The sequence below is a fragment of the Colletotrichum paranaense genome (genome assembly GCF_030867605.1).
Source record: "Colletotrichum paranaense strain IMI 384185 chromosome Unknown Scaffold_6.1, whole genome shotgun sequence".
Lineage (NCBI taxonomy): Eukaryota > Fungi > Ascomycota > Sordariomycetes > Glomerellales > Glomerellaceae > Colletotrichum > Colletotrichum paranaense.
The window spans coordinates 2,849,452-2,864,231 of NW_026848964.1; the positions used below are offsets into that span (position 1 = coordinate 2,849,452).

General features: G+C 54.4%; 6 protein-coding genes across 6 annotated transcripts; 4 read left to right on the plus strand and 2 right to left on the minus strand.

Moving 5' to 3' along the window:
* Nucleotides 1-951: 951 nt before the first annotated feature.
* On the plus strand, nt 952-1,410 carry CPAR01_08610 (uncharacterized protein; the record flags this gene model as incomplete). Its single annotated transcript, XM_060492878.1, has 1 exon — nt 952-1,410. The coding sequence occupies one exon, from the start codon at nt 952-954 to the stop codon at nt 1,408-1,410; it is 459 nt and encodes a 152-aa protein (XP_060349248.1).
* Nucleotides 1,411-2,279: 869 nt separating this feature from the next.
* On the minus strand, nt 2,280-4,556 carry CPAR01_08611 (NDT80/PhoG like DNA-binding family protein; the record flags this gene model as incomplete). Its single annotated transcript, XM_060492879.1, has 3 exons — nt 2,280-3,042; nt 3,144-3,515; nt 3,583-4,556. Coding segments are annotated over 3 exons (2,109 nt in total), but the record flags the coding sequence as incomplete, so codon positions are not given.
* Nucleotides 4,557-4,892: 336 nt separating this feature from the next.
* Nucleotides 4,893-5,529, plus strand: CPAR01_08612 (uncharacterized protein; the record flags this gene model as incomplete). The annotated part of the gene is made up of 2 exons (XM_060492880.1): nt 4,893-5,070; nt 5,312-5,529. 2 exons carry the CDS (start codon nt 4,893-4,895, stop codon nt 5,527-5,529), a joined length of 396 nt encoding a protein of 131 aa, XP_060349250.1.
* Nucleotides 5,530-6,731: 1,202 nt separating this feature from the next.
* Nucleotides 6,732-7,112, plus strand: CPAR01_08613 (uncharacterized protein; the record flags this gene model as incomplete). Its single annotated transcript, XM_060492881.1, has 1 exon — nt 6,732-7,112. A coding segment is annotated over one exon (381 nt), but the record flags the coding sequence as incomplete, so codon positions are not given.
* A 1,727-nt stretch (nt 7,113-8,839) lies between these two features.
* CPAR01_08614 (uncharacterized protein) lies at nt 8,840-9,440 on the minus strand (the record flags this gene model as incomplete). The annotated part of the gene is made up of 3 exons (XM_060492882.1): nt 8,840-8,881; nt 8,948-9,323; nt 9,397-9,440. 3 exons carry the CDS (start codon nt 9,438-9,440, stop codon nt 8,840-8,842), a joined length of 462 nt encoding a protein of 153 aa, XP_060349252.1.
* Nucleotides 9,441-10,163: 723 nt separating this feature from the next.
* CPAR01_08615 (uncharacterized protein) lies at nt 10,164-11,302 on the plus strand (the record flags this gene model as incomplete). Its single annotated transcript, XM_060492883.1, has 2 exons — nt 10,164-10,421; nt 11,210-11,302. Coding segments are annotated over 2 exons (351 nt in total), but the record flags the coding sequence as incomplete, so codon positions are not given.
* Between the last annotated feature and the right edge of the window lie 3,478 nt (nt 11,303-14,780).

Genomic DNA, 14,780 nt, shown 5'->3' on the forward strand with positions numbered 1-14,780 from the left:
TAAGTGAAAATTGACAAGATACCTTACCTACCACAGTACCTACCCAATGCCAGCGTATCACAGCATTTGGTATGTAGTATTGGTTTGATGGTGGTGGGCTAACATCAAAGAATACGACTCCATGGAATACCAAAAAGGATCCAACAAACATCCCACCAAAAGTACCTCTCTTTTTCTTGCTCTCTCTTCTCTCAAAGCGGTCAAGTCTCTGTGGATTCTCATCACGAAGGATTCGGGGCTAGAGTGTTCGGACCAAAGTGACAGGAAACCAAACCCATTCGTATTCTCTTCCTTCTGGGCTCCCTCCCTCCCTATCTTTCTGTCCCTCTCTCTCTCTCTCTCTCTCTCCATTTCTGTTCTTCATTCGCCAAGCCGGCAGCATTCTACAGCTTCTTTCCTCCCTCACATGCGCTGTACAACACAAAAAAACGGATCAAATCAAAAGTCATAATAAATACAACAAAAGAACAAGGCAAGCAAAAGCAGTATCTTTCCGCCCAAAGCGCACCCATTCCGTCCTATCCCAAGCACCAGCGCCAACGCACCACTAGGACCCCCCCTCCCCCCATCACACTATTGGCATCGCAAATTCCCAGCTGAGCGGGCCTGCCGCAGTGGCCCGCCCGCGCCTCTACCTTAGACTCGTGCGTAACGGACCAACGGTGAAAGTGCTACTAGCCAAGGTGTGATCGTGACCGCGCCGTGTGTGTGGGACGTGGGATCGTAGAACGCCGCCGGACGGTGGTGGTGGTGGTGGTAATCTCCCCTCCGCAAAATATGAAAAGAGATGGTCAGACACCTCATACAACTAAGTAGGTGACTTCTGGGAAGAAGGGGGTGGAGAGGTCAAAGGTCCCAATCCAACCCAAGCAAGGTCGGTGGCTGATTTTCCCATGTGTGTATGCGTCCGTCGTGCACCAACAGTCGAGGCAGGTTGGACCAAACACATAAATGACCCGCGTGCCCGGTGCCCGTATCCGTCTCTCTACTCATTGTGAACCACCAAATTTAGTTCGAATACGAGCTATGGGGAGGTTATCCCCAATCAGACACCAGAACCTGGATGAGAAGAGAGTCAACCTAGGGTTTTGGGGCTGGAATGGATGCTTATTCATTGCCTATTTGCTTGCTTGCGCATTTTCTGGCCTATTTTCTCGCCTCTTGCACTCTCTCTTACTATTCCTTCTCTCTCTCTTCTCTCTCCCTTCCTCCACGAAACCATCTCTTTCCTCATTCTTCAGCAAATCAAAATCACAAAAAATCTTCATCAAGAGTCCGAGAAACCACGCACAGAAGGAACGCTACCACGTCGGGCGGACGTCCAGCCAACCAGCACTCAACCGCCATCCTTTTCCACACCGCCGGTGCCTTCCCATGCCAGGACCCAACCTTTGGTTCCGCCCCGGGTAAATCAGACGAACTCTCTCCGAGGTGTGGGTGGCGGGACCCAACCACATGGTTGGGACAAGGCTACCAAGCCCAGGACCATCTCATTTTGGACGTCGTCCCATCCTCGAGGCTGAGCCCTTTGTGGCTTTGTCCTTTTTCCTTTCCCCAATACCCTTTCCTTCTCACAGGCAACACAATTTGCCAACGTTGGCGCATTCGGGACCAAGGATGCCGAGTAAAGACCACAATGCCTTTCATTGCTTTCCCCGTCCGGTACCCGGCGCTTAACAAAAACCAAGAAATACCATACATATCGTTAAGTAACCCGCCCACACAATGTCGCAGCACGGCCCGGAGCCGGTGATAGAAGCATCCGGCCGGAGCATTCGACGTCAATGCTATCTTCCGTGTGGTATCGAAATGCCCAGCCACCCAGACAATGCCCGTCTCTTGACGCCGATCTCGACCATGTCGTTGCTGCGCCTACCCAAATTATGCTCGGGTCCGGTCTGTCATGAGACCTTGTAAACAAACCACGCCCATGCCGAGCAGAGCCAAAAATGGCAACCGCCAGAGGGAAACCTCCTTTACCGCGGGATATGCCGTATTTCAATCGGTGTGAATCCCCCGCCTCGACAGCGCTCCAGAATCGAAATATCGCGCCTAGGTACTTGGAGATAAGAAGTCGAATCGGAACCGCAATCACTCTTCTGGCCACGAATTGAAGTTTTAGTGGTACACAGTCAGGGCTGTTGTGCCAGGCCCGGAAACAAGTTCGGCCCTCAAATCTTGCTTCACTCAACTCAAGCATCGTTCGGCCCGACCTATTATTGCCCCTCATGTTTGGAGACAAGTGGCGTGACCCAGCCGCCAATCAGTAATTCTCGCAGCTAATTAGTGTTCCAGGAATAATGGTTCATGCCATCAAACGATCCCCGGTGGGCGCTGCTGTATGACCCAGGGGCTGGAGGAGCGGGAGCATGCTCCTGCTTGGTGGTTGGCGCAGAGCCTCCGCTCGAGTATTGTTCAGGGAAGCCGTACGGCCTTGCCTCACTGCTGCTATACGCAACAGTCGAGGTAGGCTCTCCAGCTGTTGTCGTCCATGAACTCGAGGGCGGATAGTAGTCTCGAGAGGGGTTGGAGTGTGACGCGGGGGCTTCAGCCTTGTAGGATGGCGGTGCAATATCGCTGGGGTTGTTGCCCACTGCTCCGTACGACGAGCCGTACCGGTACTCCGGGGATGCCTCGTGATGGGACATTGACCCGATGGAAGGCTGGCTTGCATGCCTGGGGCTCTTGGTAGGTCGAGGGTTATCGACGTATCTAGGCACGTTGAGCGCGTTGTCTGAGCTCGATGCCATTGCCGTGGCCGATACTGATAGTGGTGGCGGAGCAGTTGTGCTTTGCACATAAGCGTATTGTGTCCTGATCGGAGGCTGTTGCTGTTCGTTGGCAACCAGGGAAAGCTGAACGGAAGGCATCGACGTTTGCAAAGGCATATCATGGGCCTCTCCACCGAAGCTTGCACTTCCCGGCAGAGCAACCTTGTGGTAAGATTCTCCCATTGTCGTAGCGGGGTAGCTTGCCGAGCCAGCTGGTGGTAGTTGTGGCATCCCGGGCACAGAGTTCGAGGAGGACCAGTTGGGGTATGAGCTACGATGGGTCAGTGACCGGGCTTCGTATCGCAACAATGTCGATCAAGTGATAGACATGTACGCTGGATGGAAGGGGGGAGGGGGCGTTGTTTAGCTTACTTGGATCTCATGGCTCCCATGGGTGCTCCGGGCATCTTGGGCCCTCCTGCGTTAAAGGTGAAGGCGGAACGAGGCATCTGCATGTCTAACCCTCTTGCCTTGGCATCCTGCGGCTTGATAGCCAACGGTCCCGCCACAATACCCAGTCCAGTCTCAACCAAGGCCTGGCCCCTGGAGCCAGCGCTCGATCCTAGCAAGGGAATCTCCTTTCTTGCCTGGAAGTTGCGAGGACTGCGGCCCCGGACAACAATAGGCGCGGTAGTCGCTTCAGTAAGCACAATCTTGCTTCCATTGGCCAACGTCCCGACAACCTTGAGGTGGAGCACAAAGTGTTGCTGGAGTTCCTTTCGCCGCCCGTTGTTTGCGGTGGCACTTTGTCAAATCAGCCGAGATTCGTCACGTCTGCGCGCAAGTGCGCCTGTTTCGGGCTGATACTCACATTCTGAACTGCAGTCGGCGCCAGCCAATGGGATAAACGGCATACTCGCCATCGGATTCCGAACCGTCTTCTTGGAAGGGGATAAGGGGAAGCGACGCTGGCTCCTGGTCCGGGGTTTGGGTGATCTCGGGAGAGTTGGGTGGGGGCGTCTTCCAGGGGATGACGATAAGTCGGACGGGGTGGCCGTCGACAGACTCGATGGCAGAGATGGTCACTTCAGTGTTGCTGACGGGGACCGTCTCGCCAGTCTCGGATATAACAGAGAGCTGGCCTCGTGGGGTGATGAGAGAGCCGCTAATCTGGAAGAGGTTTCGTCGGTAACAGGTCAGTTCGGGCTGGAGGATGGAACCGTCGGTGCTGTTGGCTGGCATTTCGGAAAGGAAAAACATTCCGTGCAGCTGAGCAGAAAGCTCCAGCTGCTGCATGCGTCCATGCTGGTCGACAATAGTGTGCTTGTCTTGTACCCTCTTGAACGACAACAGCTTGTGGTCGTGGTTGACGGTAAGTTTGGAGCCATCGTCTCTAAGGTCCTGGACAATCTCCTGGTAAGGGGGCTGTTCGGTTTGCGAGTAGGGTCTCTTGAGATTGGGGAAGCTGTGGTGGGATGTCAAGCTGGGATGCGAATGTCTATCGTACGCATCGGACTCGTCTTGAGGGTAGCGACCATAGGGATAAGATCCGTGGTCTACACTCGGGTGGGTGCTTCTAGGGCGTCCCGCGTGTGGTGAGTTGGCGGCGTGGCCTCCGAGGCCAGAATCCAGGCTGTTGTTGAATCGAGACGACATTTGGACGGGACTCCCATAGTTCGACCAAAGATTGGAATGTGCCGGCTCTTTCAGCTCTGCCATGACGGGGTAAGTGACCGTGGTTGACATTAGAGCATGCCTCTCTGATGCGCTGTAGTCCTGTTCCAGACCCAAGCGCGCTTCTGTCACTCTGCTTCTTCTTCTTTCTTTGTCTCTGGTCTCCGTGTGTACTTTACACAAGGATATGTCGAGGTCCTTGCTGGGCAGTCAACAAGGGCATGTACGTTGTTGATGTAAGTCGTCTTGACCAAAAGAGGTTGGGATTGGTAAAGCGAAGGGGAGGATGAGCGAGTGTGTTATTTGATCTCGAGGAGTGATGGCGAAGACTCGAGAGATGCAGAAGATGCAAAGATGAAGTTGAGGATCAACGGACGACGGTCATGTTTAAGGTTGCAGGGAGAGATGTATACTTGTATCTGATGGGGTGAATGGGTCGCAAGAGGACGGTAGATGTTGGAGGGGGTGTCTGATGAAAATCTTCGGCACTGTTCTGGGGTGGATACAATGATGGGGCAGGGCTGGGGGAGGCCAGCCAAGGCAAGGTCGAGGTTCAAGGTCAAGGTTGCGTCGAGTCGAGTCGGAGTCGAGTCGAGCAGCAAGTTGATGTCTCAACGGGATGTCCCTCCTGCTGGGCCGTTGACCTGTGCCTTCTTCAGCGGTAGCGGCAAAGGCAAGGTCACCGGTACAACGTGATGGCGGGTTCTTGTACAGGACGGTCAGTGCATGCAACCATACTGGGAAGGAGAAAGGTGAGGAGCGGGCGATCTGGTGAGCGGAAGAACAAGGCACGCTATGGAGCTACGACGATGGAGTATGGATGCGCCCTGCAGAGCGGCGACCAGGTTTAGGGAAATACCTTTCTTAGAAGGCGGCGCTATGGGGAAGGGAAGGGAAGGGAAGGGAAGGGGGCACGCAGGACGCAGGACGCAGAAGCAGCAGTACGCAGGCCGTGGTAGACCCAGACTTGCAGACTGGTAGACTGGGAGCAGAGGAGGAGGAGGAGGAGGAGGAGAAGAAAGAAGACAAGGTCGTCGACGAGGGCCCAGGACGAGGGGCGGCACTGAAACGGTTTGATAAGAGCAAACGAGCACAGTTCAGGATACCAGGTCCAGGGCCTTTTGTTGCTGTTGCAGTAGTGTAGCTCTGGTTTATGAATTTGCATACGGACTACTGGCCCGTCCAAGCAAAGGTACGCAATATTTACCTTACCTTAGTTTTAGTGAGTTATTAGTGTGAGCAAGACCACAGAGTGAACATGACGGGCGAGCTCCGGGGGGATGGAGAAACAGCGCATCACAAAACGCTTATTCGCCCAAACGCACTTACGAACAAGTAGAACCAGCCGACGCATATTCGCACATCCAAGACCAGTCTTGTCTTCATTACCCGCACCCGCACATAAACATACATACGATACCTGAGGAAAAAGATGCATAGCTACTTAGGTATCATGGATACGTACGGGTTGAATGGCCCCGGTTGGACAGTGGCATACACCCACTTTCTCTCTCTATCCGTACCGTACCGTACCGTTCATACACACTCACTCACTCTCTGTTTCTCTTCCTCCCCTCTCACTCGGTCGCCCTCAAAGACACGCGCGCGCACACGCACACATACACACTCTCTCTCACTCTTTTTCTCTCCTCCCCTCCAGCACACCCCCGCTTCTGCCGGAGGCGTGGACAAGTCCCTTGCACAAATTGGTATCGCTAGGAGCAAAAGACATGGAAGAGAGTTGACGGCAAGCCTTCAGGGTTGGCACTACTGACCCTGGTGAGCAGGGTGGCATATGCGGTACGTAGCTCTGTCGAGATGGAGGGACGGAGAAGAACCTGGCATGGATCGTACGGAGGCACGGGGGGGAGCATCTCTCGAGGAGAAATCGCAGGCTGGATATGCCCCAAGACCCTCGTCTTGACCAATGGAAGCATCATGGCGAAATGTCCAGGGGTTGAAGAGGGGGGTGTCGCTCGATAAGAAGACTAGAGAGAGAATCCTCCGACGGTTGTTGTAGGCTACTGGCCCGCAATTTTTCTAGAAGACTGTTGGGCAGAGACGCCGACGAAGTCAGGAAGTGGAAAGGTGTAGAGGCGAAGGGGGTGTGAGAGTGCGAAAGTGAGAGTGAGAGAGAGGGAGAGGGAGGGTGAGAGGGGGGGGATCGGTTCACGAGATTGCTGGAGGCCAGGGGCCGAGTTCAACTCGCTTGGGGCACACATCCAGCTCCAACATCCCTGTCCGGGTATGGTGGAGTGGGCAGGCAATATTAAGAGAGGGTTAATATAATAGACACAGGCGCCTGACTGAGGCTTTTGCTGGCAGGCTGGTCAGACAAGAGGCAATGTCTCTGAGTCTGTCCTTATTTTTTCGCCGAACAACGGCGAAGGAGGGGAGGGGTGTTTCCCCAAAAGCAAGGCTGTCAACGGCGCGGTTCGTTCAAGCATTCAGGTGTCGCAACTCTGCTTTTCTTTTGTTCGGGCTCTGCCGTCAAGTGTCATGACTCTCCCGGGAATCAAGACGCGCCAGAGCAGGCACATGCCGGGTTCGAGTCGGTCGGGAATACAACCTCGTTGCTCACTGCTCACTGAGAGAAGAGACATGGAAAGAAACGAGGGGTGTGGGTGGGAAGAGGCCGCAGACCGAGGAAGCAAGAAACCAGAGAGATCGCTTTTCTTGACCAAGTCAAGTGTATCCGTAAGGAGGAGGAAAGAGGAAGGTAATTGAGCCGGTCGGTCAAGATGCCTGAATCCATGGTATATCGAATGCGTGACCACGACTCGCGATGCTTGCGGTTGCATCTCTCAAAGCCTCACTGCGCATGATTAGACTCATATGGAGATCCGTTATGACTTACATAGGTACATGGGCGCTAGTGACCCTATGGACCAAAGGTAATCTCCCGACTCCTCCTTTCTCCTCCTCTTCGTGTCCGGCTTTTGCGAGGATTCAAGAATTGCGAGAATATTATGACAAAGCGAAGGTAAAGGAAGGGTTCAAGGTTGACGACTTGTCAATAATCCGAACAAGAGAAACACTCGGAGCACGGGTGACGGGGTGGTAAGATGTGGGTGTGTCAAGGAAGTAGAGGAGGGGGCCCAAAAAAACCACAGCACACAACTTGGAAGAGTATCCGCAATATGTGAAGAGAGAGCCCAGGCAAGAGACAAAGATAGGTACAAACGCACAGAGAGAAACAGAAACGAAGAAGCAACAAAACGCAAAAGAGAGAGAGAGAGAGAGAAAAAAATAGCACACAAAAAATAGAGCGAGGCACAAATGCGGAGGCGCCCAGGCATGTTCGTGGGAGAAGTTCCTGAAAGGGGAAGCTAACAGTCTGTGCCCGCACCCGGACCAGGGGTCCGCAAAAAGGCGCAGGGTTGGGGGTCGGTCCTCATCATGGCAGTTGATAGAACCCGGCCGCGGGCTTGTCCACGGGGCAGTACGTACTGTCCTTACATAGCACGGATACGTACCCTCTTCTTTTTGTCCCCGTAGTCCCGCCGCCCGCGCAGGTGCGCAACCCACCCATTCACTGCTCCAAGGTGCCGCGTCCGGAATCCCACGAACCAGTCGCATCGCATCATTGGCATCGTGCTGCTGCCAAAGTACCTGGGACAGCTGTGCGTACCTAAGGTAAGGTAGGTAGGTAGCTTGAATCTCCGTTTCCGAAATGGCCACTACCTATTCCCCAAGGTAACCTGCAGAGCTGCATTCTTCTTGCACTTGTTGCCAATCCCCCTCGCGTCTTTTCTCTCGCGAATAGCCTGGGTGCGGATATCTGCCTCTTGACAATTGGGGGCGCTCGGATACCCCGTCCCCCTTCTTCCAAACAAACTCGAAGAAAGGGGTCCCTGGGAAATATGAGAAAAAGAGGCAGCCCGTCTCATCAAGCAAAAGACGGGAAAGACGCGTAATCTTGGCTCCCGTGCTCCAAGGTAATCAACGGCAAGAGGTCTTGGACACGAGGCGAGTTGATGCGAGACGATCAGAAGGCGGCCTGAATTGCGATAGTCAGCATCGTCCTGGTTATTTTGACAAGACGGGACGAGACCACCAGACGCGAGAGTAGTGTACCTATCTCTTTTCCCTGCCCCTCACACTCTTTTACGCACGCAGTACATACTTTGAACGGTACACTACCTACTTGTTAGCCCCGCGGCACAGTAGCACTGGCTCCCGAGGAGCTTCGAGGGTAGCGCAGCGTAGCTTAGCCATAGCGTAGCAGCAGAAGAGCAAGTAGCAGCGGCAGCCGACGCAGAAGCATCAGCAGTCAAGGTCAGGTAGGGCGTTCTAGCTTCCCATTTGTCGGCGTTAGACCGGTTGTGCAAGGTACCTGAGCTGCTACTTCCACGTACCGACATGGATCCGGGCGCCGTTGTGTGGTGGAGGGACTAGAACGAGGATGAGGACGAGGGCGGGTGATGGGCGGCTGACCGCCTGCCTTCCTGACCTCACTGCACATTCATCGAGCGGCAAGGTACAGAGGATTCAAGGTAGGGATACAATGCCATGCAGTCGCCAGTAACGGCCTGGTTTGGTATGTGGGCCTCGACAACGACCTTGGCTCGGTCTGGCTGTGGATGTGCATCTAGCTTGCAATGTATGCTCTCTACTGGTCTTCTGAATGGTCTCGGTCGAGGTGCAGGTCTTGATCTTGGTGGCCAGTACTCTGTATTCGTAGGCTGTCGTCTGTACTTCGTACATACAGATACTGGGGGCGCAAAAAAGAAGGGATCACGGCCGGGTGCATGCAGAGAGTATGCAGTGGCTGCAGTAGCCCCTAGAAGCTTCGACCCACGGCTGCAGCGGCGGACGAATGTGGCTGTTAAGAAGCGTTGGTAGGCTGGGGTCTGGCAGAGCGGTGGCCACATGGGCCAAGCAACTGACTGCCTCTGTGCGACTGCGACTGTGTGCGAGGTGAGGTGAGATGCGGTGCTGTACGGTGCGGGTGCGGTGCGGTGCGATACCCAAGCACCAAAGCGGTCAATCATCAGATGGCGATGCACACGGATGCCGAGGGATAAGCAGGCCGTCCGATGCGATTTCCTGCATGTCGAGGCGGAAAGGGAAGAGTCGCTCGCGCCGTCCTCCGAGCCAGATGCGATCGGAGCGTAGTCCGGTCACGTCGAGGGGTGGCACGGGGGTGGTGACGACGTGAAGTCGGAGAGTGGAGGACAGAAGCGGACACGAGGGCGGGAGGTAACGTTCAGAGCCTGGGTATCCGTAGACCGTAGAAGTCACACGCCCCGAGGTGAGGTGAAGCGGATGAAGGTCTGGGATCGAGTTAATTGCTTACGTACTTGGCCCAGCGTAAGGTACGAAGTTAGGTACCCAAGTAAGGTAAGGTATGTTGCAACTTGCGGGAGTGGCTTACCTTGTTATTTTGGCCATTCTCCTAATAGCAAGTGAATGCAACTCACATATTGGAGAGAAGCGAGCTATATTGTTGATCCAGGGTTAGGTAACTCAATATCCGATGTCGATGCCGTGTGCGAAAAGGAGGTTACTATGTATGGCAAAGTATTGATTGCGGCAGCCAAAGGATATTGAAGCGATGGCAACTATCGATAACAAATTTCCTTGTTCCAAGGAAACCCCGAGAAACACAGTGCAGAGTCGGGCCTTTGCGCAAGAGGGCCTAATTGCCGCACTCGGTCGACAAGGAAGAGACCTGGTGGCCGAATCGAGTTGGAATTGTCAAGCCTGCGATGATTAATCTACGGAGACACAGCTTGTATCCCGGAGCAATATGAACAAAGAAAAGGCGCAACTCCAGAAAAAGTCGGGGGGAGAGGGGGGATTTCCGGGCAGACCAGGACACGATCAAGGCCTTGGTTATGCTCAATGCTTGAGCAGGCCAATCTTGCCAGGTCATGGTCAAGGGAGAGAGATACGGAACGGGTCCGGAATCCGGAGCAGGCCCAGGCCGAAAATGGAAAGAGCAGGAGCCAAGCACGGACACAACCAAACTTCAGCAGTCAGAAGTTCAGAACTCGGTCGTGCCTGAGGAAAGAGCAATGGGCAGCTTCAATGGTGAGATGAACTCGAATCTCAACTTTCAAGGAAGGAGGGACGGGAACGAGAGCAAGAACCTTTCATCAGGCACCCATCTAAGGTGCCTTATTTGGTAGAGAAGGTGGGTGTATCCGTCAAGTAAGGTAGGCAAGACACCGAGTAAGGTGCGCTTGCCTTTCGGTTCGCTCCTGACAGAGATTTGCCCAGCTGACCGTGAGGTGTAGCCTTGGAAGCGACCTGATGGGAAGGAAGGATCCCGTCGAATGACACTGGGTTGGCATCTGCACCTGCCAACTCTCTTTCGGCCCCTCTACCTCGCCTTCCCGGATGTCGTCCCTGCCCTTGGCGAGGACGTGGTGGCAGTGGTAGTGGCAGTGGTAGTGGCAGTTGCAGCGGCAGGTGCATAGCATGGTCCGTACCTTACCTTCCCTCCCTTGTGGTAGGTAACTTGTAAGGTCTGGCTCTCGGAAGTTGCACATCCACGTCTCGACCTCGACTCTTGACTCCAATCTCCAGGCAGGCAGGACAGGCCCTTACCGTCGTAATTGCTCTATTTTGCTCCAAGATCGGGTCGGGTGGTCGGAGGAAGCGACGGGGAAAGGAGGGAAGCACCGCCCCGGCGGCCGGAGGGAGAGGTTCCCTTCCCAGCTTTCCCATTTCAAAGGCCTTGTCAATAACAATAACGGACATGGCATTCTCCATCGTTGATGCCTCGTGCCAACCTCGTGCCCTCTCTAACAACCCCCCGACCTCTCTTTTCCCCTCCCCTCCTCTCATAAGGTAAGGTATGTATCCGTATATGACAGCCCGAGGCGTGCGGCTTGCGGCGTGCCAGGCTCCCACTCACCACACTCCCCCACCCGACCTTAGCCATTCTCCATCCAGCATCGCGACCATGATGAACCCCCAGTGCCACGGCCCCCCCGGCGCAGCACCATCATGACACGCTGCTCTCAACTTCTTCACCGACCCCTTACCTAGGCAGGTCCCCAGGGACCCAGGCTGCCATGCGTGCCAGGTCTCCAACTGGTTTCTCCAGCGCCTAATCCAGCAAGTCAGCGACTCCAGCAGCGCATCAAGACCCCCCAATTTCGGGGCCATGTCCCCGTATCTCAGTGGATTGTTTGTGCAGAGTCGCTGGAGAAATACAGTGCTCAGTTACAGTGCGTAGTTCCGACATTAACCCGCACCGACTGGAAAACTCAAAATTATACCAGGCAGGGTTTCCCAGGCTAAAGGTGCCTTAAGAGCCGGGGCACTGATTCAATCCCGTCAACACCTTGGTCAATCATCGTCGCCCTTTCCCTCTTTGTGCCGGCTCCACAGCCCACTTTCTCTCCTTGTTCTTGCTGCCCTGTCGTGCCTGCCACGCCTGCCTCACCATCCACACTACCTTACCATATTTCTGCCCAGCTCAGTACGTACCTCACCTTCTTGATGTGTGGTCAAGATCCAATGCTCAACCTCCACTCGCACGGGTCCTCCTGCCAACCCCACCTTCTCATCGAGTCCACCTTCCACAGTCCTCAGTCCGCATCGCAAGCAGAAGCTCGGGCTGATTGCGCAGCTCCTGCCCGTCTAACTCTTTGAGATTTTCAACCCGCAATTGCACCTGCCATCCATTGCATCACGCTCGCCCCAAAGCTCCCGAGAATCTCCATATTCGAGATGCCATATGTTGTCCTTCCTGAATGGACTTCAGCTATGCCTGCTTGCCGTAGCTACCTACCTTGTGGAAAGCAGAACGATGTCAAGGTCAGGCACTCAGGTCAAGGTAAGTACGAAGTCGGCAAGTAGCGATATTGAAACGAATGGGATATGTTCATATACCTCCTCAAACCCTCTACATTGCTTCTTCTTTTTCCCTTCCAATGAAATATGGGAGGAATGAGGCACTCCGCATCCAGACATATCTCTCCCGTCGGCTGCAATAATTCCCTCGCCTCTTTCTATCAGCCAATCATCAAAGTAGAGTTAAGCAAGTAGTTGCGCTTCAAGATAACTATGTAGCATATCTTGTGGCCGGACTATCACAGCGGTTCAATCCACTTGTTATCCATCATCCACTTCACGTCGTTCCCTTTGTCAAAAGTCTCCAAATCTGTTAATGAGGGAGAAAAATAGCTCGACTCGACTCGACTCCAGTCTCCTTGACATTCAAACGCCCACTTTTCCTACTGGACCTCCTCCTCCGTCTTTTTCTTCTTCTGCGTCATCTCGCGGTTGTTGCTCAATATCCAAATCCAAAATGTACTTTACATGATCATTTCGGCCTCCCTCTTTGCGACTTTGCCTTGGACATATGCGCAACTACGTACTTCCCTGCCGTCGCAGCACACTATCGACTATCGACAGCAAGCTCTGTGGATCACGGCTCCTCCTCACTACGCACGACTCCTCACATTCTCCTCCCGCCGCCTCCCCTCCAATTAACCCCCCTGGAGGCCGGGAACTTCGACATCATGATCAGGACCCTGGACCGGCACGCGGACCCCCGTCGTCCGTCACCCCTCGCCCACAGCCTAGGTGGTGTCCTGGCCTGCTCGAGCCCGCTCTCAAGCAAGTCACCTCATCGAGGGCACATCACCGTCACCTTCTCCACGTCCCCCACAACTCGTTTTGCTACGCATACCCACGCAGCACCACTATGGTCATAGTGTATTCGTACGGGTACCACACAGCCCACACTCTACTATGGATCGAGGGGACAAACGCTTGTGTTTCCTTCTCAGGTACGCCGGACACCTGCTTCTCTCTGTTTGGCTCGACCCAAAACAAAGTTTATCGCGACTCTCGCCAGCGCCGTTGCATTCGGTTCCTTCTTCCTAGCTCCTGTTTCCCTACGTACCTCGTCCACCATGCCTCAGTATGCAGACTGCCTTGGTCCTTGGGTACTCCGTTCGCATAGCTCACTATACCTTACTCACGCCACAAGGTATCACACCGCAAGGCACTTGTTCAACGCCCCCCGCTCTGCCCTTTTCGTCTCTCTCTGAGTTGCTCTACAGATATCCATACCTACTGCTTTTTGGAGTCGACTCCAACTCCGCGCGAACTGGCCGATATCTGAAGCCTCGTATACCTTGTCACCTTCCAAAGTGAGGGTGAGGCACGCTGCCAGCCAAGCTTGAACCTCATCTCACTTTACACTTCCGGACTGCGATACCTTGCCATCCCGCGGCCTCGTCTTGTTAGGTCCCATGCCCGACACAAACTCTACTCGGATTTGCCGCGGTAACGCGCCCTCCTCTAGGCTTCTCCTCCTCCGCCGCCGCCGCCGCTCTAAGCCTTGGTCCCGTCACCCTGGTCTCCAACCTCTTCGCCGGCCTCCATTCAAGCTCCCGTTCGCAGACTGCTTCCTCGACTCGCTCGACCTGGGCCCCCGGTGCAACGCCTAGATGACGCCTCTCACGCGCGCTTCGTCAAGTGACAGTACCTGGCAGCAGGTGTCAGCCACTGTGGACACCGCTGGTCCACGCTCTCTGCACCGACAATCCAAGCCGTTAAGCTACGCCTGCAAGTGACAGCGCTAACAGACGCACAGTCAACTAGTACGACGCGGGAACCACGTCAACTTCATTCGAGCCTGTTCTTTTTCACAACTGGAGACCTTGTATAGTGTTTGCTACGCATAACTATTCCCCCTTCCATACAGTGTTTATCGAGGCAAGAAGAGGAAAGTGAGGACCAACGATGCACTGTTCGAGCAGTGCTGTCTACAAAAACTTTTCAGCCTTGAAAGCTTGCATATGAATGTATTCGCTCCTAACACGGGCTATCGCCTACTCTGTTCCGCACCTGGAAGCGGCATGCTTTCGCATCAAAGTCAAGAGACAAGTGTATGCGCCTCTAACCGACCGCTTCAATACACGTTATCCGGAGCTGTCATATGGCCCCCTTGCAATTACGACGTCTACCTTACAACTCCAAGTACCTCTACGGAACGCTCCATCGGGATCCCGCAAGATGATTGTCGTACGAGTATCCTCTCCTGAGAGCCGCCTTCACTGGCAGTCCCCGGCGGCGCGGCTACAAGGTCGATCGCATCTGCTGCTGTACCGCCACTTCGGGAGCGTTTAGAAGCACGCCACCAAAGCCACGGCACGGAAGTTACCCTGTGCCTGGCACAATTTGAGAAACCACGACAGTTCGTACTGCTAGCTATCAAGGCCGAGTTCTCCCGGTTCTCGTCCAAGAAACATTTCCCTGCCAATATTCAATCTCTTTCTCACACTTTGCGAGTTTTCACAACTCGATCCGCGATCCACGGGCCTTGCCTAGAGCTGGTACGATTCCTGCGCTATTCTTGACGCGCCTCACCTAGAGAGCGTCCCCGTCCAAGTCGCAGACCTCGTCACAGACCAACGTTCGCGGCGG